The sequence below is a fragment of the Leptonotus elevatus genome, chromosome 17 (genome assembly GCF_054856555.1).
Source record: "Leptonotus elevatus isolate MCC_2025b chromosome 17, RoL_Lele_1.0, whole genome shotgun sequence".
Taxonomy (NCBI): Eukaryota; Metazoa; Chordata; class Actinopteri; order Syngnathiformes; family Syngnathidae; genus Leptonotus; species Leptonotus elevatus.
In genome coordinates, this window is record NC_141255.1 from 12,420,707 (window position 1) to 12,446,829 (window position 26,123).

Below are 26,123 nucleotides of genomic sequence, written 5' to 3' on the forward strand. Positions count from 1 at the left end.
GTAATAACTGCCATTTCTTCAATCGTTCTTTGCAATTGAGAGGCTGCATCAAAGCCCTCTGAATGTTCTAGCATAAAAAACATAACGTATAAATACGTCTTTGGGATACTTAAAACTTTTTAAATAGAACGTATTTATAAAAAAAAATTGAGTTTTCCCCTTATGCGTTCACGTTTAGCTTGCAAAGACAATTTCAGGGCAACATTATTTGGACGTTTGAAATACACAACATGTAATTGTCTTTATGTTCTGAACTGGGAGAGGGATCATCTTGAAGTCTCTTTTCTCCTCCTCCAAGCTGTTGCTTATTGTGAAGTAAATTTACATGACTGCCTCCATGCAGTGCTCGTATCTCAAATGTCTGCTCACAAGTCAAAGCATACAACCCCCCCCCCCCCCCAAAAAAATGGACGAGAGTTTGTACCTGGAAAAACTCCTAAGTCAGGTCACTTGTATCTCAAGCTTGTTTTCAAAAACAATGTATTGTTGACTGGAGGAGTCCAAAAAGGAGTGACTTCTGTTCTGTTGAGCCGTTTACCGCCGCTGCACGTGGCGTGGAATGATGACAGCCTGTCAGTTGGCGAGCGCGACGTCACCCTCCAGAACATCAGAGATCATGAGGCAAAGCTGCGAGAAAGATGGACGGTCCTCAGGTCTCTGCGGACAAAGCAAAAGGAATCATTCATGTGTACCTAAAACAAAACAAAAAAAGACGTAATGCACGTGGGGTGGGCTGACCTCCTGCCAGCACAGCTGCATGATGTCATAGATTGTCGCCGAGGCAAGTTTGGGCCAAGGGAGGCGGTGACCCTTTGTTACCAAGGCAACGACCTCATGGTTGTCACTCTGCTCAAATGGCATGCGGCCTTCAGTCAACACCTCCCACATCAGCACACCTGAGAAGAGAATCGACCACATTTGCTGAGCGTACAAGAAGATCCACGCGAGGCTTATGGTCTGTTGTGGCGTCTGACCGTAGGACCAGACGTCAGACTTGCTGCTGTATCTGCAGAAGTTGAAGACTTCCGGAGGCGACCACTTCACAGGGAACTTGGAGCCCGACGACGAGGTGTACTGGTCGTCCAAAACGTACCTACGCGACACAGAGGGACACATGTCAACGCTGCTTCATGCGCTTGGCGGGCGGCGAGAGAGGCCAGGCTCACCTGGCCATGCCGAAGTCAGACACCTTGACCACCAGGGCGTCGTTCACCAGGCAGTTCCTGGCCCCCAGATCTCGGTGAATAAAGCTGCTGCTCTCCAAGTGCTGCATGCCCTCGCACACGTCCAGGCAGACACTCAGCAGCGAGGCGGCTTCGGTGCCGCCTCGCCGACTGCGCAGGAAGTCCAGCAGGCAGCCGTGCTCCATGAACTCGGTCACGATGTAGATGGGCCGCTGCTGGCTGCACACGCCGTACAGCTGCACCAGCTTGGGATGAGACAACTTCCTGCAGGGACGACAAGAGCCGCCGGGAAGAATGCAATTGTCTAGAAATGCGCTCGGCCAAATACTCCTGGTCATCTTTCCAACGTACATCATGACCTTGGCCTCCTCGATGAAGTCCTCTTCAAACATGGCGCCCCGCTTTATGGCCTTGATGGCAACTTTGTGCTGAGCCCTCCACATGCCCAGCCGCACCACCCCGGCCTGACCGCTGCCGAGCTCTTTCATGAAGGTCAGGTCGCTCGGGTTGATCTCCCACTTCTCTGGAAGGGGTTCGAGCCAGATCAGCATCATATATATATTTAAAGGGGAAGCCAACCTCCACTGAAAAATTCTTGAGACGTTCTATGCAGCGCCCACTTGTCTAAATACGGTATTTTGGTTAATATTGCGTTGATGGAATATGAGTGAAGCAGTAAAATCCAGCAATTCTTATCAATATCAGAAGGCGGCCATTTTGCCACTTGCTGTCGAGTGAAAATTGAAAATGAAAGTTGCTCAGGACTCAAGTAACAACCAATCACAGTTCAGCTTTAGAAAACAGGTGATTGGTTGTTACCTGACCCATGAGCAACTGTGATGTCATCTTCAGGCGACAGCAATATATCCGATATGGATAAAATACGGCTGGATTTTGCTGCATATTCCACAAAAGTAATATTAATCAGAATGTCACGTTTAGACTAGTGAGGTCACATATAACATATTATTGTCAAGAAATGTTTACGGTTGACTTTCCCTTTAAAAAAAAAGAAAAAGAAAAAAAAGTCCCACCGTAACTGAAGCCGGCTGTGGATGGAGCAGACCTGTCCTGTTTCCCGACAGGATATCGTAATCTGGTAACAAGCCCTGACGTGATGAGAGTTGTTCGATTATTTTTACAATGCAAGTCATGTATTGTATGTGACAAAAGGTTTGTAATTGAGTCTTTCATAATGGCCGTGTGTGTGTGTGGGGGGGGGGGGGGGTTGGGGGGCACCTGCCGCGTTGTGTTGATGGTACGTGATGAGCTCTGCGATGGATGGGAACACGTGCTTGCCCGCCAGGTAAAACTGTTTGGGCGAGCCTTTGGTCTCCCTGATGCGGTAATGTTTAATGGCGCCGCCTCCCTCCCTGCGGAACAACATGACAAATGTGTCGCTGTCATCCGTCAGGGCAACAGGCGCGAGTGCGTGGCACTCACCCTGCCAAGAACTTGGTGTAGAGCGACACCGTGTAAGATCCCCGAGTGCTGGACTCTCTGACGATGAAGGCACCTTCTTTGTCCTGTAGGGGGCGACACAGACGGAAATAAGACAGGGGAAACCCCTATTATTGCAGGGATGTTTCAGTCCCACCTGTAATAAAAATTATATATATAAACTTATGAAAACACATTTCAATTTATTTGACCACAAAAAAACAGAAAATACTATCTGCTATGCATACATGCATGCAGTTAAAGGGCAAAAGCAAGTGGCAAAATGGCCGCCCCCTGATTTTGCTGCTTAATTTATATTAATTAATTTATATTCCACAAAGCAATATTAATCTGAATATCGTTTTAGAACATATTGTAAACATTCTTTTTGGTTAAATTCCCCTTTAAACAGGAGCTGTAAGAACAATCATGGAAAATATCTCAAAAAAGGATACCCAGAAGTCCTCACCTCTTTCCGCAGGAGCTCCTCAGCCTTATTCCTGTTGACATGTTTGCTGTACCAGCTTGCACCCGTGACAGAGACACGCACAATAACACACATACATTCATCTGGAAGCTTTTACACCCGTCAGCTGTCTAATAATTAAAACTCACGCAAACTGCGCCAGGTTCCCGGATTTCTTCTCAGTGACGTAGTTACTCGGGATGTAGCCTTCCTCCCTGGAGGAAGAGGAACGGGAGTGTGTGCGGAGAGATGATGATGATGACGACGGTGTCGCCTAGACGTGACAAGGTGTTCCCAACGTACCCGTCCTGGTTGCGTGCTTTGTACCAGTTGACGTCACAACGCTCCACGATGACGTATTCGTCGCCTTTGACAAGCCGGAGGTCGTGCTGCTCGCTGCCAGCGAAGTCGTAAAGCGCCACCACCGTGTCCTCAGCGCAGTCGCACGCCTCGGGAGAGGGCGGCCGTGGGTTCTGGAGGAGGGAGGGTATCGAGGACCACAAAAAAATGCCCCCCAAAAAATAAAAATGGATATAAAAAATATAATTAAAAAAAATATATACAAAAAATATATAAATGAAAAAAAAAATATATATATATATATATATATATATATACACACACACATATAAATAAAATAAATAAGACTCAAAAAATTAAAATAAATACAATAAATATACAAATAGATTTAAATAATAAATTAATAAGAAGGCTCTGCTCTCATTTAATTCATGCTGCAGACGCTGTCATGAAAGTTATTCAAATGAGGGGGCGGTCCTAAGCGTGCCTTTTTATTTATTGGTTGACATTAGTTCTATTTATATATATTTATTTATTTTTGTGTTTATTTCCACATTTATTTTTGTTTTGAATCTCTTTTTTTTTTACTTTTATTTATATATACCGTTTGTTTTTATTTCTGTTTATGTTTGTATTTAAAAAAAAATTTTTTTAATTTCCCATCTTTATTTATTTCAGCATTTTTGGTCCTCCATAGGAGGGGAGAGCAGTGAAAGTGAGCGCGTGAGCGGGGCGTTGGTTACCCTGCCGTATGTGCCGTCCTCAGCGGGAATCGGGGGTAGCGGTTTCCTGGAAGCTACGAAAGAGGAACAGAAAGCGGAAGATGAGCAACTGACTGAATGATATTGTACGGTTTGTGCAACCCTTTGGATTGATAGAAAGGTGGCCGCTCACCATCTCCAAACGGGTTGTACTCCTCGCAGCCGGGGGCCTGCTTCTCCACCTGACGGCAGCACAGCCACTCGCCTTCCCACCAGAACTGCGGGTGGAACTTGGTCAGGATCTCCTGGTTGTCTCGGATCTCTGCACGCACGCGCATGAACGTCATCACGGTTTGCGTTGAATGCTGAGAAAAGCAAACAGGGACTAACCCTCTTTGATTCGCTGGACCCAAGCACTCCTGCGGTCGTGGCTTGGCGTGAACACATACAGTGTGTTCGTGTTGTGCACCACCTGTAGAATTGTTTTCAAACATGGGTAGTAACATTTGCACCCTTACAATTGACATGAGTAACGTTTGACAAGCATTGTACTGAGAGTAGTTTAAATGCTGATACAGCCACGTAACAAAATTAGTATTTTTTTTTCTCAACTTACAGCACTCTTAAGCACAATTTTTGACTACTCTACCCACCCATGATTAGTACTACTGGCATTTTGGGAGGGCTTGTGATTACAAGTGAAGTAGTTGTCTAATAATATAATTACTTGTGGTGGCTAGAAATCAAAAAGGAATTGATCTCATTAAAAAAAAAAAAGATAGCCATAATGACCTTGTACAACATGAAATGAACATGCGTAGGCACATTTCTTATGCTGCAATTTTTTATTATTTTGATGATCCATCTCAGAGGGCGGCCATTTTGCCACTTGCAGTCGATTGAAAATGACATCAAAGTTGCTCATGGCTCAACTTGCAAATGTCACACGACCAAACCTAGAAAACAGGTGAGCCATGATTGGTCGTTACGTGAACCCTTAAGCAATGTGATGTCATTTACAGTCGACAGCAAATGGTAAAATGGCCGCCCCTTGATATTGATATATACTTCTGCTTAATTCAAATTCCAAAAACACACTATTAATTGGGTTGACTATATATATATATATATATATATATATATATACTTTTAGCACATTAATTTAGAGATGTGTTGTGTTTAGAATTTTGAGGCAAAAATTCATTCAATTTCAGAAACAGGCTGAAATGTGTAAAAAGTTACGTGAGTTGAATACTTTCTAGATGCAATGTAACTTTTTTTATTTTAATTTTTATTTATTTTTTAATTTTTTATATATATATATATATATATATATATATGTATATATATATATATATATAAATAGATGCAATGTAACTAACGGCGGACTATAAACTGACTCTTGTTTAAAAATATATATATATATGAGTGGTTGGCTCATATTTCAGTGTTGGTAACGTTTGAAAAGATCTGCATTGTCATCAATGAGCTCGTACAGCATACCTGGAAAGGGTATTTGTTCTGGCAGGGGTTGAGCCCGCACTCATCCTTGACGACTTCCACACATCGGATGCGACTCAGCTCGATGGAGCCTCTCTGACACTTTTTCTGTGGACATAAGAACACAACTTCCTCGTTGGGCTTCCTGTGCGCATGCGTATGATGACAAAAAAAAGGAGCGTTACCTCCGCCCTGCCGTCATAGTAGCTGAGATTGCTCTTGGTCAGGACAAACAGCCTCTCCTTGTAGTTGAGCGGAGACATCCTCCTCTTTTGCTGCGATCGCTTGATCAGCTTCTCCTCCAACAGCGGCTCGCCACTCATCTTGAACTCGACTCACGTCACCTCATCGCTGACACAGGACATTTGACTCTACCTTGGCTGCAGGGACAACCGTGAGCTTGTCAAACGGTTACTCCAGCACATATGTCGGCACTCAGCAATTAAGAACGGCCCGTGGGCCACATTCCGCTCATCCGCAGTCTCTGACCGGCTCTGGCAAAGTTTTTCGCGTTCAGTGTTGAACATCAATCTATCGTCTGTGACCTTCCAACCCGATCACTTTCTACAAATGACCAAGTCATTAAACTCAAATTTTACCATGCATACACAGAATAGTCAACTTTATGGAACTCGGAAAAATTAACAACAAAGTCTCACATTTGCTGTTGGGTAGCTGACAGAAGTTGAAACATACTTTTACTTTTAAATGTGACTTGAAGGACCACCCACCACTAAATAGGCCATCTCAAACAGACGGGGAAAAAAACCTTAACATAAATGAAGTAAATTTAACAACACATAGATTCCACCAGATGGCGCCAAAGTAATACTTTTATTGGTTTGACCTGAGCACAAAAACAGCAATAGATGAGTTTTCAGCAAATATTAGATCCATCTAAGTGCTATGTTTGAATTTTTTTAAACAAGTACATCTTAAAATCTATTTGCTACAGAAGTTCCGCTGGTTGACGTTGATCCAGTAGGCTATGTTGCAATTATGCGACTGCAATGATATAATGAACATGCGCTGAAATGTTTCGAAACTATTTTCCCGTACAACAAATAAGTTAACAATAAATTCCACAAAATAAAGGTTGCTAATTAGCATTTACGGAGGGAGTAAGCAATTCCGAACACATGCCATAAGCTGTAATCAACCAACACCTAGCAAGGCACATAAAGGCTAATTAGCATGGTTAGCATCTAGCTGATATGTCAGCATCTCCCTACTGAACAACAACAAAAATTACCATTTTATATTGTAAACGATCTTTTTAATTACAAAAAAAAAAAAAACTTGATGACTGATTTAATCTCTTGGCTTTCAGCATTACAAAACAAAAGCAATTATGTCATAGTGTCTTGAACCGCATCCCTGAGAGCTATTGCTTTTGGTTCTGCTGCTTATATGCTAAATACAGTCACTTCATTGAAAGAATATTTGACACTGAAAAATATTTGCATAAAAAAATAGGCTTGCCTTCAGTATACAGAAGATAAACTTTTGCTCACCCTTCATCGTGCCCCGCAGCGGCGAGAGAGAACGTGTGGGACAGAGAAAATGAAAGATGGAGATGGACTGACAAATTCAATCACAGCATAGACTAGATTTTGTTCTTGAATGTGCCCATCAATCCAAATACATGATAAATGACTTACACATTGGGCACCACAGGTGTGGGTGTCACAGCTGTCTTGTGCTGGATTTTCTCCTTTTTCCACGCTGTTTCTCAAACCAAGAGTAGCTTTTAAAGCTGATGAAACTGCCCCCCAAAAATGACGTGTGGCACATGTAATTTGCAACTTTCACTTCTCTTTTTGAAGCATGTGTTTGACACACACATGCATTGGTCCAGGTCAACTTCCTGCCAAAGACAAAGACTCTGAACACAAAGTGGGTGAGTAAATGTTCAACTCAAATCAATTATTAATTCACAGACTCATACATGATAATCACTACTTTTGCCCCCATGAGTAACACAAGAAAAACACTTACAGAAAATAGCAGACGTGATTTTATTTTTAAATGACAACAACAAAAAATACACACAAGCACCAATTCTTTGCACAGAGCCTATTGGCCCATCTTAGCCACGAGATTCTCCACCTCGGGTCGCGCCTTGAAGCGGGCCAGGAAGTCAGCCTCCGTGTGCTGGGGGCAAAAAAACGACAAATTGAAACACAATATATTTGACATGCGGGCGAGGAGGCCGTCCATGAAAGCCAACTCACCTCCTTCACTGACAGGTGGACCCCCTCCGGCTGGTTCTTCACTAGGACGTCCATCAAGACAGGACACAACGTGGCCTTCAGGCTGCTCAACTGTGTGTGTTGCATTTACTGAGTCAAGAGTAGTGGTGTGTGTTTTCTTTTAAATTTATGCAAGCATGATTATATTTTACAGTGCTGCCCCCTGTGGTCAAGGTTAGCACAACAGAAGGAGCAATGAGCTAAATCGCAGAAACAAAACCATGTGACATTTTTCAGCACTCTGGCTGAAATGCTGAGCATGATGCATTGTCATGTGGACAGAGATGAATTTATTGTTGTTGTTTTTTTAACTGCAGTGCTATGAAAATATACCACTTGGAAAATATCTGTGCACGTATTACCTGAATGACACGTTTATGCGTCTTCAGGAGAGAGTCGACATACATCTTGGTGCCGCTCTCCTGTATCAGCATCACCTCGGTGCTTTGGGTAGGCAGTGCATAGCTGAGCGGGAACAACACAACGTACACCAGATTTCACGTCGACAGCTTTTGAACATGAAAAATATATTTTTCCAGCGTCACGTCACCTCTCTGCTACGCTGATGCTGAGCCGGTTGCACAGGTTGTGGATATGCTGAGCGTAATGCTCCACCGTTGTCATGTCGTAGCCTGACACATGTACGTTGAGGGTCCCGTATTGCGTATTTGTGGCAGGTGTGATGCTCTGCATCTGATGCTGGTCTTTCTTTTTCTTTGTCTGGTTGAACATGAAGATGAATTATGTCTAGGATGTGATGCTGGGATCTCGTTCATGTTTCTGGCTGCCATTCACCTCTTCTCTGGGTAAGAGATGCCGCCACCTCCCGATGCCAGCGGTCGGAGAGCTTCTGTATTGCCTTTCTTGAGTTTGAGCCATGCCTCCTGCTCGCAAGACATCAACATCTCATGTAACCAATGCACCAGGGTCGTACAGTACCACACATTTTCTTGTGCGCTTACCCCAAGCTGGAAGTCGGGAGCATGCTGGAGTTCTAAGACAAAAAGGAGGAGTTAACACAAAAGTAGAGTTGACAAGAGTAACGTGGGGTACTTACTTGCAGAGTAACAGTGCTTGACTTTGCACCTGCTAATTTAAACAAAACATCAGCAGTCATGGTTTACAGTTAAGTAGTCTTTTAAATGACTATGCAGTTTCGAAAAGTGTGGGTTTACAAAGCTTTGTGCCAGTACTATATTGATTAAAAGGGAGGCCACTGGTGGAGAAACTAATGGGACAAACACATAGTCGCACCAAGCAAATACTCTACTGTATGTCACCTGTTCCATCTTATTACAACGCAAAAAAAAATGTCAAATCAAAAAATGTGACTTAGTAGGGGCATTATTTAACCATATAAACCTCAATTCAGATCACTGTCGCGAAGGAAGCATACGTTGATGACCATTCGAAACAACCAAGTCAAGTATTGTATATACAGTACATACCTTTCGCAAAACATGATTCATAATTGTACTGTTCAGCAACACAACGATGACTCCCACTATAGTGCTAACCGGTAGAGCTCATGGAGGAGAGCTAAGGCTAACCAGACGCTGGTACGTCGTCTTTGTGTGTCCGTGTATGTAGAGGACAAAATGTGTGCCACTTTACTGTCCACCCCCCTTATTGCACTTTCTCAGCAAAACAATTCAAGTAAACCAGCCAAAAATCTTTCAAATAAAAATCTTAAAAGCACGATAACACAAGTTATATTTAAAATTCTCGAACATCTAGATACCTGTAGCAAGTGTTAACCGGAAGCCGGTACGTCGCTTTTGTGTTTCCGTAGATGCAACATGATTGGGGTTTTAAATTAGCTAAATAAGAGGACTTCAGACAATTTACAATTACAATTTACTTGCCTTAAATACATGTATAAATGAAATGCTTAATGTTTACAGGAGGAAACTTTTTTTAATTAAATACCTTTATTTCAACAAAAGATGCCTCTGCCAAATCTAATATTGGGGTCTAAGGAACTGAGCGATAACAGAAAAAAGGGGGTCTTCAAACCAGCATATACCGTCCACTTGTTAATAGTGACTACCCCGCCAACCACAGCCCTGCCCTACATTAATACCCTACGAGCTGTATATGTCTAACCTGTATACATACACAGTAGTCTGCTCGCGAGATGGCAGAGATAAGACAGTGGCTTTAACTGCTTGCATAGGCGTTCTATGAGCTATCCAGTAATATATACAATATCAGGGAACTACACAAACTTTCATTTCCAAAAATACTTTAATAACAGTTTGGCTAGTCACAAGAATCACATATATCAAAACGTTTTTTCATCCAACATTCAACATTATGCCCAACATGGCGTAGCACCTCATTCAATTATTAAAGTGCAAACTCTCTGTCTTAAGTGATTATTCTAAAATTGGAAAAAGAAAAAAACACAATGCAATCATTCAATCGCTGATAATTATAAGCGCAATATAAACTATTTTTATTATTATTATTATTACTCTTCGTCTTTGGCTCACAGGCATGAAGGTATTAATGCATCGCAACAGAGATTACGCTGACCTGAGCTGGCTTTAGGTGAAAAGCGGGGTACGCCCTAGATTGAATCACAGGTTATGTTAAAGAAACAAGCATTCGCGGAAAATTTTGAGTCTCCAATTAATCTTACATACATGTTTTTGAATTGTGGGAGGGGAAAAGCCGCACAGGAACTGTGAGAACGTGAAAAAAATAATAATAATAAATAACATACAGGAAGGTTTGAGCCGAGATTCCAACGAATGATCTTGGCATGTAAGATTTATGAGGAAAATACCCTGTAACATGGTAGAAAAATCAGGCCATATTGGAGTTACATCCTTAGATTCTACATTCAGCTATGTCTCTAATCCTCCTCCTCTGCATCCTCAATATCGTCATAGCCCTCTTCCTGATCTTCATCTTCCCCCTCTTCTGCATCTGCATCTTCCTCCTCCTCCTCCTCCTCGGTGATGTAAGATTCATCATCAGTGTCGCTCAGTTCAACGTCTTCATTCTCCTGCCCTTCCTCCTCATCTTCCTCTTCCTCTCCACTCATCTCTTCCTCGCTACCGTCTTCAAGGTCATTGCCATCATCAAGGTCATTGCCATCATCAAGGTCATTGTCATCAGCTTCGCCCGCTTCTTCCACCTCCCTGACCATGTTCTCATTTTCGTCGCTCTCCTCCCCGATGTCTTCGTGTTGACCTGATGGGAGGGAACATTTTAGCCACAATTGTTGCCGCTCGGGTCGAGACGGGAGTGGATTGACTGGCTTACATATTAAGTTGATGGTTGCAAAGATGTAAAAGGTAAGATCCCTGTTGAGGAACTTTTGCATTTCCTCCTCCATCATTATGCCCAGAAGCCTTCGATCCAAGTCCACGTATTCCGGGTAAAACATATTCTTCTTCAGCAATTTACGACATCTGGAGTGCGGAAATCAAAGCTTATCAAAGAACCACCTCGAAAAAATACTGAGAGCTCTCCATCGTCACCAACGTTAAATAAAACGCCATGGCGTACTACGTGTTAATCAAAAATCAGTCTGAGATTTTAGTCCTAAAAAGTATTACTTACTACTAATGTAAACATTAACACTTCATTGAAATATTGTGGGTTTTTTTTAAAAGGAGAATTAAATAGTGATCAAAATGTATTGCACAAAACATTGAAAAATTATACTTCAGTAAGTTTATGTATAAACGTTCTTAAAAATCTAACGCAAATGTGCTAAAAAAGGTAAACAACTGAACTGGACTAGGCAGTGATTCTTTCGCATACCACTAGAGGGAGTCCATACCTCACTGCAATAGAATTAGAAGCTTACTGTTTTCCTTTGGTCTTGTAGGACTGTTGGGGGCGGGGGGGACACAACATGAAACGAGATGTCATGAAAACAAGAGACGGGTGCGTGCAAACACGTCTGCCAAGAAGCGACTTACTTCAATGAAGAGGAAGGGGTCGCTTTCTCCAATGAGGCTCTCGACGTTGCAACGCGCCTCGCTGAGACAAGACAGGTCCTGGCAGATGCGAGTGATGTTCTTCTGGATGGTGGGCCCGCTGGAATCGCAGTGGGTGCGTGCGCACACCATTAGTCGGCTAATAAAGTCCGACACTTTCTCCAGCAGATCCTGACGCAGCCTGACCAAGCAGCCCTCCGAGTCCTCGATGAACTTCTGCGGAAGAGACGGACGGGGGCGTGGTCACGACGAAGGACGGATCACGTGACATGCCGGCGCCTCACTCCTCACCTTGTTATTTTGCTCCATCTCTGTCTGCTTGTTGAGCATACTCTTGGCCATGGTGTACTTCTTCTGGACCTTGTTGAGCTGCTTGTCTAAAACCTTTTGCTGGCGGGCACCAAAATGGCTTTGTCAAACATGCGCTCGCTGTCGGGCGTGGAGACTTTTACACGTTTTCGCCAAACGATACTATTGCTCAATTGCCGTGTCGCGCAGATTCATTTCCGCCACACAAAGCCTCCAACATGCACGCCGTAACGTTCTTACCATACCAGCGCATACTACAAAAGATGAACGTGCCGTGTCACACCTTGATATCCATCATGGTGTTCCTCAAGGTCTTAATTTTGTGTCCCGCATGTCGCCCTTCGATGCTGCAAGCGTTGCATACGCACACTTGGTGATCGAGGCAGTAGTACCTGCACAATAACCAAAATTTTTGGCTTTCTGAGGAAACATTGTCATGTCTGGGCGGAGTGTGCGTCCACTCCAACACATACCTGAAGATCTCATCATGGTCAGGGCACTTTCTCTTCCAGAAGTCCCTGATGGGTTCTATGAGTGGATGCTCTCGGAAGGCCCACAGCTCCAGATGCGGCTTGATGTGCTCCGGGCACATGGACACCTCGCACTTGAGGCACATCTTGACTGCCATGTTGGAGGCGGAGGCCCCCTCCTGGACGTCTCCTCTGTCTTGCGCATCGCCAGCTTCCGTGGATGTGCCGGCCCCTGACAGCTCTGCGGCAGGAGGACGGCAGTAGTCACATGGAACACAATCTTGTTTGTCAGTCGAGATGGATGCGACACAATCTTTGGCAGCCTGAGCTGACGTGCTGGCTGCGGCCGCTCTGTGGCGACGCCGGAAGTCGAAAGCGATGTTGGCCAGTTTGAAGTTCTTCTGGAAGCTCTTGTTGCAGCGGTGGGTGTTGCGGCATTCCGGGCAATGGAAGTGGCTCTGATCCGTTAATTGCCGCAGCCGATCCAGGCACATCTTACAAAAGTTGTGGCCACAAGGAAGCAGGTGCGGGTCGCTAAAGACGTCCAAGCACACGGGGCAGGTGAGCTCCTCCTGCAGGACGATGGACTGGTCCGACAGGCCCGATGCCATGTTGGCGATGGCGCTGAGGAGAGACACAAGTGATGAGCCAGATGGGAGAGGGACAGCAAATTTGACGATATAATTTGTCATAAAACACTGCAGTTACGGCCTCTTTGGCTCAATAAGAGACAGCATCATATAAAGGACGCTAGGCACAATGGCCTCAAGTTTCCCATCAAATTGTGTGTCCTAAAGAGGCCACATCTAAAACTGTGGTATTCTCAAGAAGCAATTTTGTATTTCTTTTTACTCCATTTTGTATTGAGCACAGAGGCATCAAGGCACTTTGCATATTATGTATCTACCAGGCTTCTTCTTCCTCTCTATTTTACTTAATCATTTTTCAATCATGCCGCCTGGTGTTCAGACTGAGTGTGACATCATGTGAAATGTAGTGAGCTTCCAGGCTTGTATGATCCATTTCAGTTAAATGCCTTGTGTTAATTTACAAGCAACACGTAACGTGGGAAAGCAGTTAAATAGTATCATGTCACGTGTGGGAAAGCAGTTAAATAGTATAATGTCACGTATGACAAGTTTTTACTCGTCTTAAAATACTAAAGTTACGCCAAGGGACAGTTGTGTATAAGTCCAAAGTTCACAACACCAAAGTAAAAAAAAAAAAGCTAGCTTAATTGGTACGTAGCGACAGGGTTCAGGAGTAAATCCTTTTAGCGATTTTCTGATTTTGGTAGCTGCCGTGGACTCACCTTAATGACGGCTCTCGGGCCAAAAGCGAGGCTGTCTTTCCCCGAGAGCTCTCTGGCAGAGGCGAACAATCCCGAAGCCGCGGTGCACCTGCCTGGCTAGCGCCCACGTGACGCGTCCATGGACACAATAACCCCCTGCTTGTTCTACTATTGTTCCACACAGTGTTTCTTCCTAGAAATTTCCGTAGGTTACACGACAGTGCGGGACTGACGGACGGAGCTTGGACACGGAAACGAAAGGCGCTTACTAACGGGTCTCGAGTTGATTAGAGGAGACGCATTCAGGCCGCCTCAGACATTCGGCAACCTGTTGCATGCTACTTGCCTCAATCACATTTGAACAAATTCGTTTTTAAATGAAGTGACATGGCGGTCTGATAAATATTTTAAAATGCCATTTAATGTGTCGTTTAATTTTAAACACATAAAAGCAATATTTGAGTCGTGCGATGAGTGAGGACGACAAAAGGAAATTAGACGTTCAAGACACGCTTAGAAAGACGACCTGTGGTCAAAATGAGCAGTCTCCTTATTTTCAACTACCTGCTGAATTTATGTGACTTTAGAGTAACAGGACGCTCACCTCTGGCCGTTGGTGCCCGCGGTTGAGTGTACTGTGATGTTTCAAGGCGCCTGGGTGCTCGTGACGTCGCAACACGAGTCCAAGAAGTTTCTTTACGTTACGTCACTGTGACGTTGGTGACATTCGCTTGCCGACAATCAAGCAAAAATAAATAAAAGGTACTATGTGTTGTTTGTCTTGTTTGGTGTTTGCTGCTTAATTGCCGTCTTATTGTGAACGTACACTTGAAATGACACATTTTTGTCAAAAAACGAAACCAAGAGAATTAATTTGAAATACTTTTTCTACTATAAGGCTTCAAACAGGAAGCGGCTACTGAGCTTCCATGTCATTTGCTGGTTGGCAGTGGTTGTGACAGGAAGCCATACAAGTGGACATCCTTGGAAATGAAAAACCTGTTGTGAAATTTGACGATCAGCTACTTAAGAGAACATCAACATGTGCAAAAAAAAAAAAAGTACAGAAACGCTGAACAAGTACAATCAAAGATTTGCCAAGTTCAGTTCAGAAAGATTATAGTGCATATCACTGGCATCGGACCGAAACCTCAGAAGTCACACTTTGCTCTCGTTGATGATGTAATGTTAATGGTTGAACAAACATACAATTTTTGGGGTCTCCTGAAAGTAATGATTTTGGAGGTACAAGGTTTCAGCCCGATGCCAGCAATATGTTAATCATGAACACACATGGTCGGAGTCCATTCCAATTAGCTTTAGATCTTGCTAATCGCCAAAGTGGCAAGAGGCAGCATGTATGTACAAAAATAATCCAGTTTCTCTGCTCTCATCGGGCTTACATTTTAAGGAAAGAAGAAGTCAATGCAAACTAAAGTCATCTTTTTATTTTATTACAAAAACAAAAAATGGATTTTTAGAATTAAGTACAACAAACATCTACTCTGAAAAGACGAAGGAGGCAGACTGTGTGTGTGTGTGTGTTTACAAACCCCATAAAAAAACACCCCCCCCAATAAAAGTTGTTGAACGTCCTCAATTACACAGTGAACACAACACGAGGGAGGGGCTCATTATAAAAACACTTGTCAGGAGGTATCTCAAGTGTTTTTATTCGGAGCCAAAAGAAACATCTGCAGTAAAAATGCATTTTACACACACACGTGTACACACACACACACGATGTAGACGGTTGAGGAATGAAAAGAAAATGAACTTTGCTGGTACGTCACATGACGTGACGTGACATGGCGGGCGGCCTCTCCGTCTACACTGATCGTGTGAGCCAGTCTGGGTGCAGGAGGGCGGTGCGAGGTGGAGCGGTGGGAGGCAGACTTTTAGGACCGCCTCTTCTTCTTGACTGGCGGCAGCGTTGATGGGGGGTTCTTTCTCTTCTTATTGGATGTGTCCTCGTCCTCGTAGTGACTCTCTTTGTCGGCTGCGTACAACAACAACAACAACAGCGGGTTTCACCTTCAGGCCTTGGTCACTCTTACTACCTGCTCAGCTGGTCGTTTTCGGCCAGGTGCACAGTTGGTCTTTTTTTTTTTAATAAGATTTTGTACTTTGAAGTCCTCCTTAATTCCACGTGTCGTCTTCCTTTCAGGAAGCAGAGTCTGGGGACTCTGAGGTGGGCTCTCCTATCTCTGGGGTCCAAGTCACTGAGGTGGTTGGAAAGCTCCTCGGTGGCAAGGGCCCGGGGGTGGATGAGATCCGCCCGGAGTTCCTAAAGGCTCTGGATGTTGTGAGGCTGTCGTGGTTGACACGCCTCTACAACATAGCATGGACATCGGGGGCAGTGCCTCTGGATTGGCAGAGCGGGGTGGTGGTCCCCCCCCCCCCCTTTATTTTTTATTTTTTTTAAACGGAGGTTTTGCTCCAACTATAGAGGGATCACACTCCTCAGCCTCCCTGGTAAGGTCTATTCAGGGGTGCTGGAGGAGGGTCCGTCGGGAAGTCGAATCTCAGATTCAGGAGGAGCAGTGTGGTTTTCGTCCCGGCCGTGGAACAGTGGACCAGCTCTACACCCTCGGCAGGGTCCTTGAGGGTTGCATGGGAGTTCGCCCAATCAGTCTACATATGTTTTGTAGAAGGCATTCGACCATGTCCCTCGGGGAGCCCTGTGGCGGGGGGCGGGTAGTATGTGAGTACGGGGTACCGAGTCCCTTGATACGGGCTATTCGGTGCCTGTACGACCGGTATCAGAGTTTGGTCTGCATTGCCGGCAGTAAGTCCCAGTGAGGGTTGGACTCCCCCAAGGCTGCCCTTTGCTACCAATTCTGTTCTTAAAATATAGACAGAATTTCTAGGCGCAGCAGTGGTGTTGAGAGAGTCCGGTTTGGTGGCCTCAGCATTGCATCTCTGCTTTTTGCAGATGATGTGGTGCTGTTGGCTTCATCAAGCTGTGATCTCCAACTCTCACTGGAGCGGTTCGCAGCAGAGTGTGAAGCGGTTGGGATCAAGATCAGCACCTCCAAATCCGAGACCATGGTCCTCAGTCGGAAAAGGGTGGCGTGCTCTCTCCGGGTCGGGCATGAGATCCTGCCCCAAGTGGAGGAGTTCATGTATCTTGGGGTCTTGTTCACGGATGAGGGCATGATGGAGCGGAAGATCGACAGGCGGATGGATCGGTGCAGCGTCTGCAGTGATGCGGACTCTGTCTCGGTCCGTTGGGGTGAAAAAGGAGCTCTCAATTTATCGAGCCGTGGGTCTTGACTGAAAGAACAAGATCCCGGATACAAGCGGCCGAAATGAGTTTCCTCCGCAGGGTGTCTGAGCTCTCCCTTAGAGATAGGGTGAGAAGCTCGGTCATCCGAGAGGGACTAGGAGTAGAGCCGCTGCTCCTCCGCGTTGAGAGGAACCAGTTGAGGTGGCTCGGGCATCTGGTTCGGATGCCTCCCTGGAGAGATGTTCCGGGCATGTCCCACCGGCAGGAGGCCCCGGGGACGACCCAGGACACGCTGGAGAGACTGTCTCTCGGCTGGCCTGGGAACGCCTTGGGATCCCGCTGGAGGACCTGGTTGAAGTGGCTGGGCTGCCCTGCTAAAGCTGCTGCCCCCGCGACCCGACCTCAGATAAGCGGCAGAAGATGGATGGATGGATTTTGCAACAAACTTAAATTCAAAATAATATTGTTCAATTAATCAATAAGTGACTGTCCTTGTTGAATTTAAGTCTGCTCAAAATAAGGAGATGATAAGATGGTACGCACCTTTCCTGGCCTCTTCTTCCAGCTCGTCCCAGTCCTTGCCACTCTCCTCCTCGCTGCCCAGTGATGCACTGTAGTCTGCACGTGACATCGCACAGCTTTATTGCTAACCACTCAAGTCTCGGGAGTGCGTTCGAGAGAGACGTTGCAAACATACTGGAATTCTCCGTCTCTGAGCTGTAGTCTTCATCGCTGTCTTCCTCCTCTACTTCCGTCTCGTCCGCAGAGGGGTTAAACGTCTCGTCTTCCATCTCAGACTCAGAATCTTCTTCACCACCGCTCCCCTGGTGGACGAACGACACAAATTGAACCCAAGGCAGCATGTGAAAACCCACGTGGTGCGGACGAGTGCCGAAAAGACCTCGCCCTCCGGGTCCAGGAAGGACCAGCCTCCTTGCTCAAAGAAACCCTCGGGGTCATCCACAATGGTCTTCATGATTTTGGTCCAGTTGAGGGACTGGACGCCCTCAGTGTACTTGATGTCGCACGAGCTGCACAAGAGAAGAACGTCAATTATAACGGGCGCGCCAGGTGCCTTTTTGCCAACGGCCAGCTTACTTGAGCCACTCCTTGATGGGGTCCAGGGAGTTGACAGGCACAGCGTTGATCATGGTGACCTTTTTGTTGTAGTCCTTGTAGACGATGACCACGTCAAAGTTCTTCAGGTGGAACTGCACACGCTCAAAGTGGACCAGCTCCACCTCGTCAAGAGTCACCACAAATGGCGGCTGCACACATTTATGATTCATGATTATGTAGATCTGTGCAATTAAACTATTATTATTATTAAACTCTGCAATTAAAACATCTACATAGTCGCACAAAAAAAGATTATTAATACTAATTGAGTTTAAATGTATACATTTACACCTTTTATTGTAAACCAACAAATTTAATAAAGGTTGTTTCATCCAAAAATAACTTAATTTAAGCATAATTATAGTGTTTGAAATAATTTAATTTTCCTTCATAGCTTTTAATGTTTGTACCCAAAAAATAAATGATTGTCCTAATCGTGATTTCAATTATTAATAATATAATCATGATTAATATTTTCTTAATAAATCAAGAAGCCCTATGATTTTATAGTGTTACTAGTCAAAATGTGTGCCTTCTGTCGAAAACAGACGCGCGTGCGTGTTCCCTCACCCATTCCGTAACGTTGACAAGGGAACTGGAAGTGGGCTGCAGCAGACAGGTACTCCTGTAGGGGGCGCCCTGGAAGCTGCAAACACATTGGAGGGCATCTTAATATGGCTCAAAGATTCAAAACAAACAAATATTATATTGGAATCAGTTGGTTTAAACTAGTAATTTAGCAAATTGAAGGTCAACTCAATTGTATTATTGGCTATCTTTACCTTTAAATTCTTCTCAATTTCCAATTTGGAATATTTTCAAAATTCTCCCAGCTTAACTTCCCATGGAAATAAACTGCACACTTTTCAGTCCATTGTAAGAGTCGTGGTCACCCCCGAGCCTGCCAGCGAGACTCACCCAAGGTCCCTGAAGGGAACCTCGAACTCCAGCTCTTCTCGGGTGAGCGTCTCCACCTTCTCGCTGAAGTTCTTGAAGGCCGACTTGAGCTTGTGCCGCATCTCGCGCTCCATCTGCTCGGCGTAGAGGTCGTCGCGGTCGTGCATGTGCTGGTGCTTGCCCAGGTCCGTGGTGATCTCGCCCACTTCTGTGTAGAACTGCACGTCCGTGTGGCGGCGCTTGCCGAACATGATGGCGTTCTACGAAGGAGCAAAGCAGACACTCCTCAGCCTGACTCGGGAAGAACATGGCCGCATTCTCCTTGAGAACCTGGCGGGACCTTGAGGTGGAAGTGCAGGACGATGATCATCTCGCCGTCGCACGGCTGGAAGATGGCGTGCTTGATGTTGTTGTAAAGGATGTCCACTTTATCGCCGCGGACGGACGTGAAACGGAAACCTGCCCCCAGGAGACGGGTGGGATTGAAACGCGGAAGCGGATGCGAGCCAATGAGCGGCCTCCGACCTTACCGTTGGTATGCGCCTCCAGCGAGCCCTGCATCCTCTTCTGGGCGATGTTGGGCCGGATGTAGAGATCTTTGAGTTTGGGGTTGCTACGATTTAGGTTGATGACCAGCGAGTCCTGCTTGACGATGCCTTCCTTTTCCTTCTCCTCGGCCTCCCGTGTCTTGTAGCGCTTCTGGACCTCCTTGATGATGCGGAAGGCGTTCTGCAGGTTGGTGGATGGCACTGAGGTGTCGCCGGGCACTTTCAGGTTGGACGCGCGGTACGTGCTGCGACCGCAAGAAAGAAGCATCAGTTGACAGCTTAACAACTTAAGGTGCTTTTAAGTAAATATTTTCATTTTAATTATGAGAATGAAAGCGCATTATTCCTGCCCATTGTTTTGACATGCGTCTTCAACATAATTTATTTCAACATATTCAAAACAAGTCATACCTTTCAGGCTATTAGCTCTATTTAAAAAAAAAAGTTTTCCTAAAATTCTGTATTTTCAACCAAACATTCTGCATTCATTCTTAAAGGGAAAATTGACTTATTGAGTCATTTTCAACAGTAAGATGATGTTTTGTCTATAATGAATGTGATAACTTCATTATTTTTCATGAACAATTAATACCTTTATATATGAATTATGCCACTTTGCTCTCGACTTAAGATGACATCACCTGTGCTGAGGAAATAGGTAACGGCTAATCATGGCTCAGTTTGCTGACCAAACCCCAAAAAAAAGGTGAGCCGTGATTGGTCGTTTCCTATTTCCTGGTACAGGTGATGTCATCATCAGTCAGCAAGTGGAAAATGTGTTTTTAAAGTTGTTAATTGTACATGAAAAATAATGATGTTATCAAATTATTATTTTTATTATTCTTAACTTTTTACGGCTGAACATGGCTCAATGAGTCAGGTATCCCTTTAATGGGACATTCAACATATTCACATCATTACCATTTGAAATTCAAAACATTCAGCTCATTCAATTCATCTTGGGAACAATCTTCAACTTGCCAAAAATTGTCACCACTTAAGTATTTCCCTCGTCATTCCCACTGACACAATCAACCAAACTGATTTACATCATCGTTCCTATTTGAAATTCAAACATTTAACTCATCAATAGGTGAAGATTTTCAACATACTAAAAATTTCTACATCCCATAAAAAATTACCCATTCATTCTTATTCCACATGAATACTATTCCGTATCATTCTACATGCATTCATATTTTATCCATTCAATTTCCCAAGAAAGTGCAAATGTCTTCAGATTTTTAAACCTAGAGTATAATAAAATATGCACACGGTGTTTTTTTTTGTTTTTTTGTCCACATGAAGTCAACCATTCTCACATTCTACACTGTCTTATCTGTGACGTTGAGTGCGTGTGGTTTTAAAAGTCGGGGCCTTGTCAGGTGAGTTACGTGGGAGGCGGCCAATGAGAGTGTAGTTAACTCTTGTTGGCCAGTATGCGCGTCGCGTATGCGGACGTCACTTACGGCAGCTAGCGTATGAATGTGCTGGTTATGTGTTTATTTGGTTGTGTTAGGGTATATTTAATTAGTTAACAAAGATAAATTAACCAATTAAATTTGCTCCTTTAAGTGTGGAAAGAGACATCTGTCCGATACGTACATTTCCTTAACAAAAGTGGCATCTGGATTGGGGAAGATGTTCCCTTCCTGCCGGCCCAAAGAGCTGCCGGGAACGTAGAAGTTGATCCTCAAGTATGTGTAATCACCTTCCACAGACATGCTGATGTTCTAAACAAATGACACGGAGGTCAGCAGCAGTCAAACTCAGAAGTGGCGGGAAAGGATCCCAAGATGGCGTACCTTGATAGTGGCGATGTGAAACGGCGTTGCGATGCCAAAGATGGGCATGACGACAGTCTCGTATTTCTTGTCGATGAAGATCTTCATTTCTCTGATGTCCTTCTCTCTGGGCATCTGAGACACGTTCTTGTAAGACACGTTGGATTTTCTGGCCCTTAAGAGAAAGTTGGGAAGTTGAGCCTGCTTCTAAAGCTGCTGCTGGCTTTTATCTGCCGCCAACACTTACTTCTGGATCTGCTGCTCGCCTTTCTGCTCCGTCAGTCGCCGCTTGGCCTCCTCGTTCAAACTGTCGGCGAGCTCTTTCTGGTGAGCGCGCCGCTTCTCTTCCGCCGTCAACTCGTTCTGAGTACACATACACATCCGTGCGTCACAGGTGGACCAACACACTCAACGCCGACACACATAACACACATGCGGTGATAAAATGCTGCACAACATGAGAACATACAAAGGCAGACACACACAGAAAAATAAAAAGAAAAATACAAAAAGGACACTTGCTCTCATCAGCGAATGATTTGAAATGAAACGCTGACTCCTTACCTTCCCAAGTAGCTAGTAGAGACCAAAAACACGCACACTCTTAGTCAGCAGCTCTCACGCGCACATTAGGCTAACGCGCCCGCTGCATCAACTCACCCGGGTTCTGTCGGCCAGGAGCGCCACGCCGCGGGCGCCCTTGCCCAGCAGCTCCTCGGCATCGTCGCCATCCTCCTCCTCCTCTTGCTCGTCATCGTTCTGAGAGAGGTCACGCGTTCAGAAGATGGCCACCGTACACGACTTCAAAAGTAGAGGAGCTACGTTTACCTTGAGAAAGATCCCCACGTTTTTGATCTTCTTCTTGACTGGTGTGAGTACTGTGGCCGCCTCCTCCTATCACCGCCACACACGTGATTGGAGGTGCAATAGTCAACGACGACGATAATAAATAAATTGTTCAATCGATCAAACAGTAATCAGAAAAAAAGTTTGGAATGAATTCAAAGTTCCTTTAACACAACCAATTTCTTTAACACGCTATTAATGACCGCCCAATATTTGTGGAGACCAGTTGTATTTTACAATTTCAAAAATGTGCAGAATTTATTTTGTTAATATTAGATATCAAAATGCGCTGAGCTGTCACCAACGTCTTACAAATGCAATTACGCCATCTAGTGGTAGACAAATGACCTCAACACAAATCAATACACTCGTTTTTACAGTACAGTACATCTTTCTAATTTTAACTCAATTTTATGATAGTGAAATTACTGTATCAATGACTAAAAGATGTATCCATATTAGTTTAACATTTTTCCCTACCTTTATGTTAACAAGTGTATGAAACCTAAAAATATATGTTATTGCACATTTTATTGTATAAAAATATTTATTTAGAACACATACAATTTGTGATTAATCGTGAGTTAACTATTGAAGTCATGCAATTAATTACTATTAAACATTTTAATCGCCTGACATATCTCAATGATTCATTTTTATTGTTCTTTTTTTTATTTTAAGATTTGACAGCTGCAGACCGAGAGAGGATTACACGCAGCGGACTGTATGCGCGTCAGGTGAACTCACCTCGTTGATCTGCACCGTGTCCCCGACAAAGAGGGCATACTTCTTCTGCTCTTCTTTTTTGCCATCTTTATTCGTAAGGTCGGCGAAGCCTAAACTGACACTCAGCACCATGCCTGCCAGGCACATGCACACGTGTCAATAATCAATAAAAAAAAAAAAGTCTATGGTTATAAGTTAACATGACATTGCCACCTTTCTTCAGTTTGTACTGATTCTTGGAGTTGAGCACCAAAGAGCCTTCTCTGAACTCGATCCCCATGGCAAACCTGCAAATTATCCACGTGAGTTGAGCGTGTTACTGCGCGCAATTCTTCACGGGAGCCTACCCGAGGTTTTTGGTCAGTTTGGCAACGAGATCCCCTTTCTCCTTCTTCACGGACTCTATAACAGTGTTGTAGGCATCGCAGATTTTCACACCTGGCACACAAAGCACAGTGGGTCATATCCACTCTAGGGGGGAAAAAAAGTCCCACACACCCCCATCGCCGAGCTCCCTGAACGCACCGTGCTTGAGCTCCTTCAGCAGCTCCTCCTCCACCTGAAGCAGGAAATTGTAGTTGTCCTGCATCTCCTGCGGGGGGTCCACCATGAGTGTCCGCACCAGGTTGGAGCAGTACGACTTGTAGCGGATGCCCATGGCGCACGTGATGGCGCCAAAGTGCATGTGGTTCTTGTCACTGGCAGGAAGAGGACATGTTCAGTTGGATAATTCCATTTAGCAGTCTTCTACGTCTTTGCCTTAAATCAGATTTGGGGTATTATAAGAATTTGAGTTTATGTATATTTATCCTGTGTATGTTACTGTTCTTACTCCAAATGTCAGCTATTTTTAGCCTCCAATTTCTTAACAGTATAAACTATTTAGAAGCAGACATGTTGCAGACAAACTTGGCAGACGCAATGACCTACCTAACAACGCTGAACTTGAGGCTGTAGTTTCCACCGCTCTGGATAATGGGAGGGTAACACATCTCCACAGTGGAAGGGTGAACGCCACAGAGGTATTGCTTCTCCTCGATGGCCTTTTCCACGGACTCGGCCAGTTTGCTGTGGCGCACTTTCTGTTGGCGGGAAAACACACGTGAGGGGGGTGGATGCCGCGTTTGCTGGGATTCAGGCGTCCTCACCTCATCGGCGTCAACGATCTCCATGACTCGCTCCTTAAAAAACTTGGAATACACCTCGCTGGTGATGGTCGCCGCTTTCTTCATCAGGCTGAGCTCGCCGTCCTCCTTCACTGCCATGGTGTACGCCACCACAGCACTGATGTCCACCTGTGGGCAAAGAGGAAGTGGCATCATACTCGCTTGGGTAAATGCTGGTCAGCAAAGAACAAGCTTCTTGCCTTCTCTAGCCCCTTGGCCGTGAGCGTGTCGTTCCAGCTCTTCATGTACTCGCCGGGAAATTTGTCCTTGCTGAACACACCCACGGTCTTGCCTTCACGGCTGCCGCGAATTGCTTCGATCATCTTGTCGAAGTTGGGCTTGTTGCTCTCGTTCTAAAAGACACGCCGCATCCGCTGCCGTCAAATTTTTCCACCCCCGCGAGAAGTCAGATTGGCACACGTCGGCCATTGTCACCTTTTCCCTTGTAAGAAGCGTAATGGGCGGGACACCGTAGGCGTTTTCGTTGCCCTTGGTTATGGCCACCTGTTTGAGGAAATCCACCTTCTTCTTGCTGGCGAGGAAGAGGATCTTGGTATCACAAAAAACCATGATGGTATCTGTCACCTCGTAGCCAAACAGCCAAGTCTGAAGACAAAATAATAGTCTTAATAACGAGGCCTTGTTATGTACTTGCTTATTACTTAACTACTTGCGCGCACCTACCTGTATGGCCGTTGATTTGGCGTAGACAATTTCCTCGTCCACTCCAACAGACACCACAATGGCATCAACTTTACCAAACTCATCCTCTCCTTTCTGGAAAAAAAAAGTATAAAAAAATGGGATGAAAGGGTTGAGGAGGCATGTTGAGAAATCAAGTTAGACTGTTTTGTTTTCATTTGAATGCTTTTTTTTTTTTAAACAACAGATTTTCTACACTGCCAAAAGTCAATGTCTCTCTCTCATACTGCATTTTGGCAGACTCGTTTTTTGGCAACTCTTGTCAGGTTGCTGTGACTTCAGCAAGAATGCTGTATTTTCACCACTTTTCGTCATAAATGAATTAATGTTTTTCTCAGCAAAGTGGTAGATCTATCACTGGAATCATCCCACAATGCTCTGCCTGATAACGCTGTTCTCGTGTTAATCAATTAATCTTTGGAATTTTTAATATCTACACAATGATGTGGTGCATGTGAGGCGCAAGAGAACAAAAGTTGAGCTGCTCTTGTCCTTTTGCACGTTGTCTCCTCTCAACCACGAACTTGCCTGCTAGCACTAGCGGAATTGTCGCTCGTGGCGGATAAAATGTTAACGCAGTTGACTGTTCGGAATTTCTTTGTTGTAGCGCGTTGCCTGGGTGCAATTTTGGCCCAGACGACGCTCTACTTTGCTGAATATCAAGTGCGTTGGCGTGATGCTGAATTAGCTAGCAAGCTAGTTAGCGTGCTAGTTAGCTAATGCTGATTCTGATTTAGCCGGACTGGCAGCTGCGAGTGTCGCTCCAATTTTTACCTTCCAGTTGCTGTACAGTCTCTTAATCCGCCGGTAGTACGCTTCCTTGTCCAGGTTCGCCGCCATGGTGAGTCTGTGCCGCACACTCCCGCCGCCGTAGCCGCCGGCCTCGCGTTCAGCTCAGCAGGCCGGATGGTGAAGATGATGATGATGATGATGATGATGATGATGAAGATGAGATGATGCGTGTCACACCACACAATGTGCCGTAGTTCTCTTGTCCTTCCGCGCACAAAATATGCTGCTGCTGCTGCTGCTGCTACTACAACTCCGTTAAAGCTGTGGATACGCAAGGGAAACGAACGGTTTCGTGTTTTTCTTCCTTTCCGAGCACGCGCACCAATAATTGAGACCACCTCCTCAACCCCCTCTCTTTTTTCGAGTGTCTAAACCCCCCCCAAATTATGTAACTTCTAATCTCAAAAGCCTATTATCTGGATGCACCTGCTTTTGTTTGCTTCTT

General features: G+C 44.8%; 4 protein-coding genes across 8 annotated transcripts; all 4 read right to left on the reverse strand.

Annotated features, from left to right (window-relative positions):
• Window positions 1-420: 420 nt before the first annotated feature.
• tec (tec protein tyrosine kinase) lies at window positions 421-7,350 on the reverse strand. Of its 2 annotated transcripts, none has more exons than XM_086059373.1 (17): window positions 7,253-7,350; window positions 5,777-5,971; window positions 5,595-5,699; window positions 4,482-4,563; window positions 4,285-4,413; window positions 4,134-4,186; window positions 3,394-3,563; window positions 3,240-3,305; window positions 3,094-3,148; window positions 2,628-2,710; window positions 2,424-2,557; window positions 2,219-2,293; window positions 1,536-1,707; window positions 1,167-1,448; window positions 975-1,093; window positions 739-896; window positions 421-657 (listed from the first exon to the last, which is right to left on the reverse strand). In XM_086059373.1, the coding sequence occupies exons 2-17, from the start codon at window positions 5,912-5,914 to the stop codon at window positions 574-576; spliced, it is 1,905 nt and encodes a 634-aa protein (XP_085915499.1). In that variant the 5' UTR covers window positions 5,915-5,971; window positions 7,253-7,350; the 3' UTR covers window positions 421-573. The 2 variants fall into 2 exon arrangements, with proteins under 2 accessions (XP_085915499.1, XP_085915498.1); XM_086059372.1 differs by lacking the exon at window positions 7,253-7,350 and adding an exon at window positions 7,106-7,187.
• A 235-nt stretch (window positions 7,351-7,585) lies between these two features.
• mrpl48 (mitochondrial ribosomal protein L48) lies at window positions 7,586-9,606 on the reverse strand. 3 transcript variants are annotated; one of them, XM_086059725.1, is made up of 8 exons: window positions 9,292-9,606; window positions 8,901-8,929; window positions 8,806-8,837; window positions 8,639-8,727; window positions 8,394-8,563; window positions 8,206-8,308; window positions 7,826-7,915; window positions 7,586-7,745 (listed from the first exon to the last, which is right to left on the reverse strand). In XM_086059725.1, exons 1-8 carry the CDS (start codon window positions 9,310-9,312, stop codon window positions 7,668-7,670), a joined length of 612 nt encoding a protein of 203 aa, XP_085915851.1. In that variant the 5' UTR covers window positions 9,313-9,606; the 3' UTR covers window positions 7,586-7,667. The 3 variants fall into 3 exon arrangements, with proteins under 3 accessions (XP_085915851.1, XP_085915850.1, XP_085915852.1); XM_086059724.1 differs by having other exon boundaries at window positions 8,901-8,932; XM_086059726.1 differs by lacking the exon at window positions 8,901-8,929.
• Window positions 9,607-10,071: 465 nt separating this feature from the next.
• LOC147159965 (E3 ubiquitin/ISG15 ligase TRIM25) lies at window positions 10,072-14,618 on the reverse strand. 2 transcript variants are annotated; one of them, XM_086059230.1, is made up of 8 exons: window positions 14,474-14,618; window positions 12,582-13,202; window positions 12,392-12,500; window positions 12,091-12,189; window positions 11,782-12,015; window positions 11,667-11,689; window positions 11,117-11,265; window positions 10,072-11,044 (listed from the first exon to the last, which is right to left on the reverse strand). In XM_086059230.1, exons 2-8 carry the CDS (start codon window positions 13,187-13,189, stop codon window positions 10,704-10,706), a joined length of 1,563 nt encoding a protein of 520 aa, XP_085915356.1. In that variant the 5' UTR covers window positions 13,190-13,202; window positions 14,474-14,618; the 3' UTR covers window positions 10,072-10,703. The 2 variants fall into 2 exon arrangements, with proteins under 2 accessions (XP_085915356.1, XP_085915355.1); XM_086059229.1 differs by lacking the exon at window positions 14,474-14,618 and adding an exon at window positions 13,891-14,464.
• A 684-nt stretch (window positions 14,619-15,302) lies between these two features.
• supt16h (SPT16 homolog, facilitates chromatin remodeling subunit) lies at window positions 15,303-26,025 on the reverse strand. The gene is made up of 24 exons (XM_086059228.1): window positions 25,661-26,025; window positions 24,869-24,961; window positions 24,620-24,790; window positions 24,385-24,537; window positions 24,167-24,313; window positions 23,949-24,100; window positions 23,544-23,716; window positions 23,366-23,456; window positions 23,232-23,305; window positions 23,040-23,152; window positions 22,275-22,340; window positions 22,107-22,205; window positions 21,694-21,809; window positions 21,468-21,621; window positions 21,268-21,395; window positions 19,645-19,907; window positions 19,455-19,573; window positions 19,136-19,374; window positions 18,788-18,863; window positions 18,197-18,366; window positions 18,000-18,129; window positions 17,796-17,922; window positions 17,642-17,716; window positions 15,303-15,868 (listed from the first exon to the last, which is right to left on the reverse strand). The coding sequence occupies exons 1-24, from the start codon at window positions 25,724-25,726 to the stop codon at window positions 15,768-15,770; spliced, it is 3,096 nt and encodes a 1,031-aa protein (XP_085915354.1). The 5' UTR covers window positions 25,727-26,025; the 3' UTR covers window positions 15,303-15,767.
• Window positions 26,026-26,123: the final 98 nt, after the last annotated feature.

Bases quoted from the DNA above. Each gene is read 5' to 3' on its own strand.
- LOC147159965 (XM_086059230.1), bottom strand. From the start codon at position 13,189: ATGGCATCGGGCCTGTCGGACCAGTCCATCGTCCTGCAGGAGGAGCTC. The intron at 12,016-12,090 runs GTGAGGAGTGAG...TCTCTTCCGCAG, and splicing joins AGATGGAGCAAAATAACAAG to AAGTTCATCGAGGACTCGGA. The intron at 11,045-11,116 runs GTAAGCCAGTCA...CCCTCCCATCAG, and splicing joins TGCAACCATCAACTTAATAT to GTCAACACGAAGACATCGGG.
- supt16h (XM_086059228.1), bottom strand. From the start codon at position 25,726: ATGGCGGCGAACCTGGACAAGGAAGCGTACTACCGGCGGATTAAGAGA. The intron at 23,457-23,543 runs GTGCGTTCAGGG...TTTGTGTGCCAG, and splicing joins GCTGAAGGAGCTCAAGCACG to GTGTGAAAATCTGCGATGCC. The intron at 18,367-18,787 runs GTGAGGGAACAC...AAATGTGTGCAG, and splicing joins TTGTCAACGTTACGGAATGG to CCGCCATTTGTGGTGACTCT.
- mrpl48 (XM_086059724.1), bottom strand. From the start codon at position 9,312: ATGAATCATGTTTTGCGAAAG. The intron at 8,838-8,900 runs GTAAGTACCCCA...TTTTTGTCTTAG, and splicing joins CAAGCACTGTTACTCTGCAA to AACTCCAGCATGCTCCCGAC. The intron at 8,564-8,638 runs GTGAATGGCAGC...ATGTTCAACCAG, and splicing joins ATCTCTTACCCAGAGAAGAG to ACAAAGAAAAAGAAAGACCA.
- tec (XM_086059373.1), bottom strand. From the start codon at position 5,914: ATGAGTGGCGAGCCGCTGTTGGAGGAGAAGCTGATCAAGCGATCGCAG. The intron at 3,564-4,133 runs GTAACCAACGCC...TCCCTCCTCCAG, and splicing joins AGGACGGCACATACGGCAGG to AACCCACGGCCGCCCTCTCC. The intron at 3,306-3,393 runs GTACGTTGGGAA...CTCTTCCTCCAG, and splicing joins AAAGCACGCAACCAGGACGG to GGAGGAAGGCTACATCCCGA.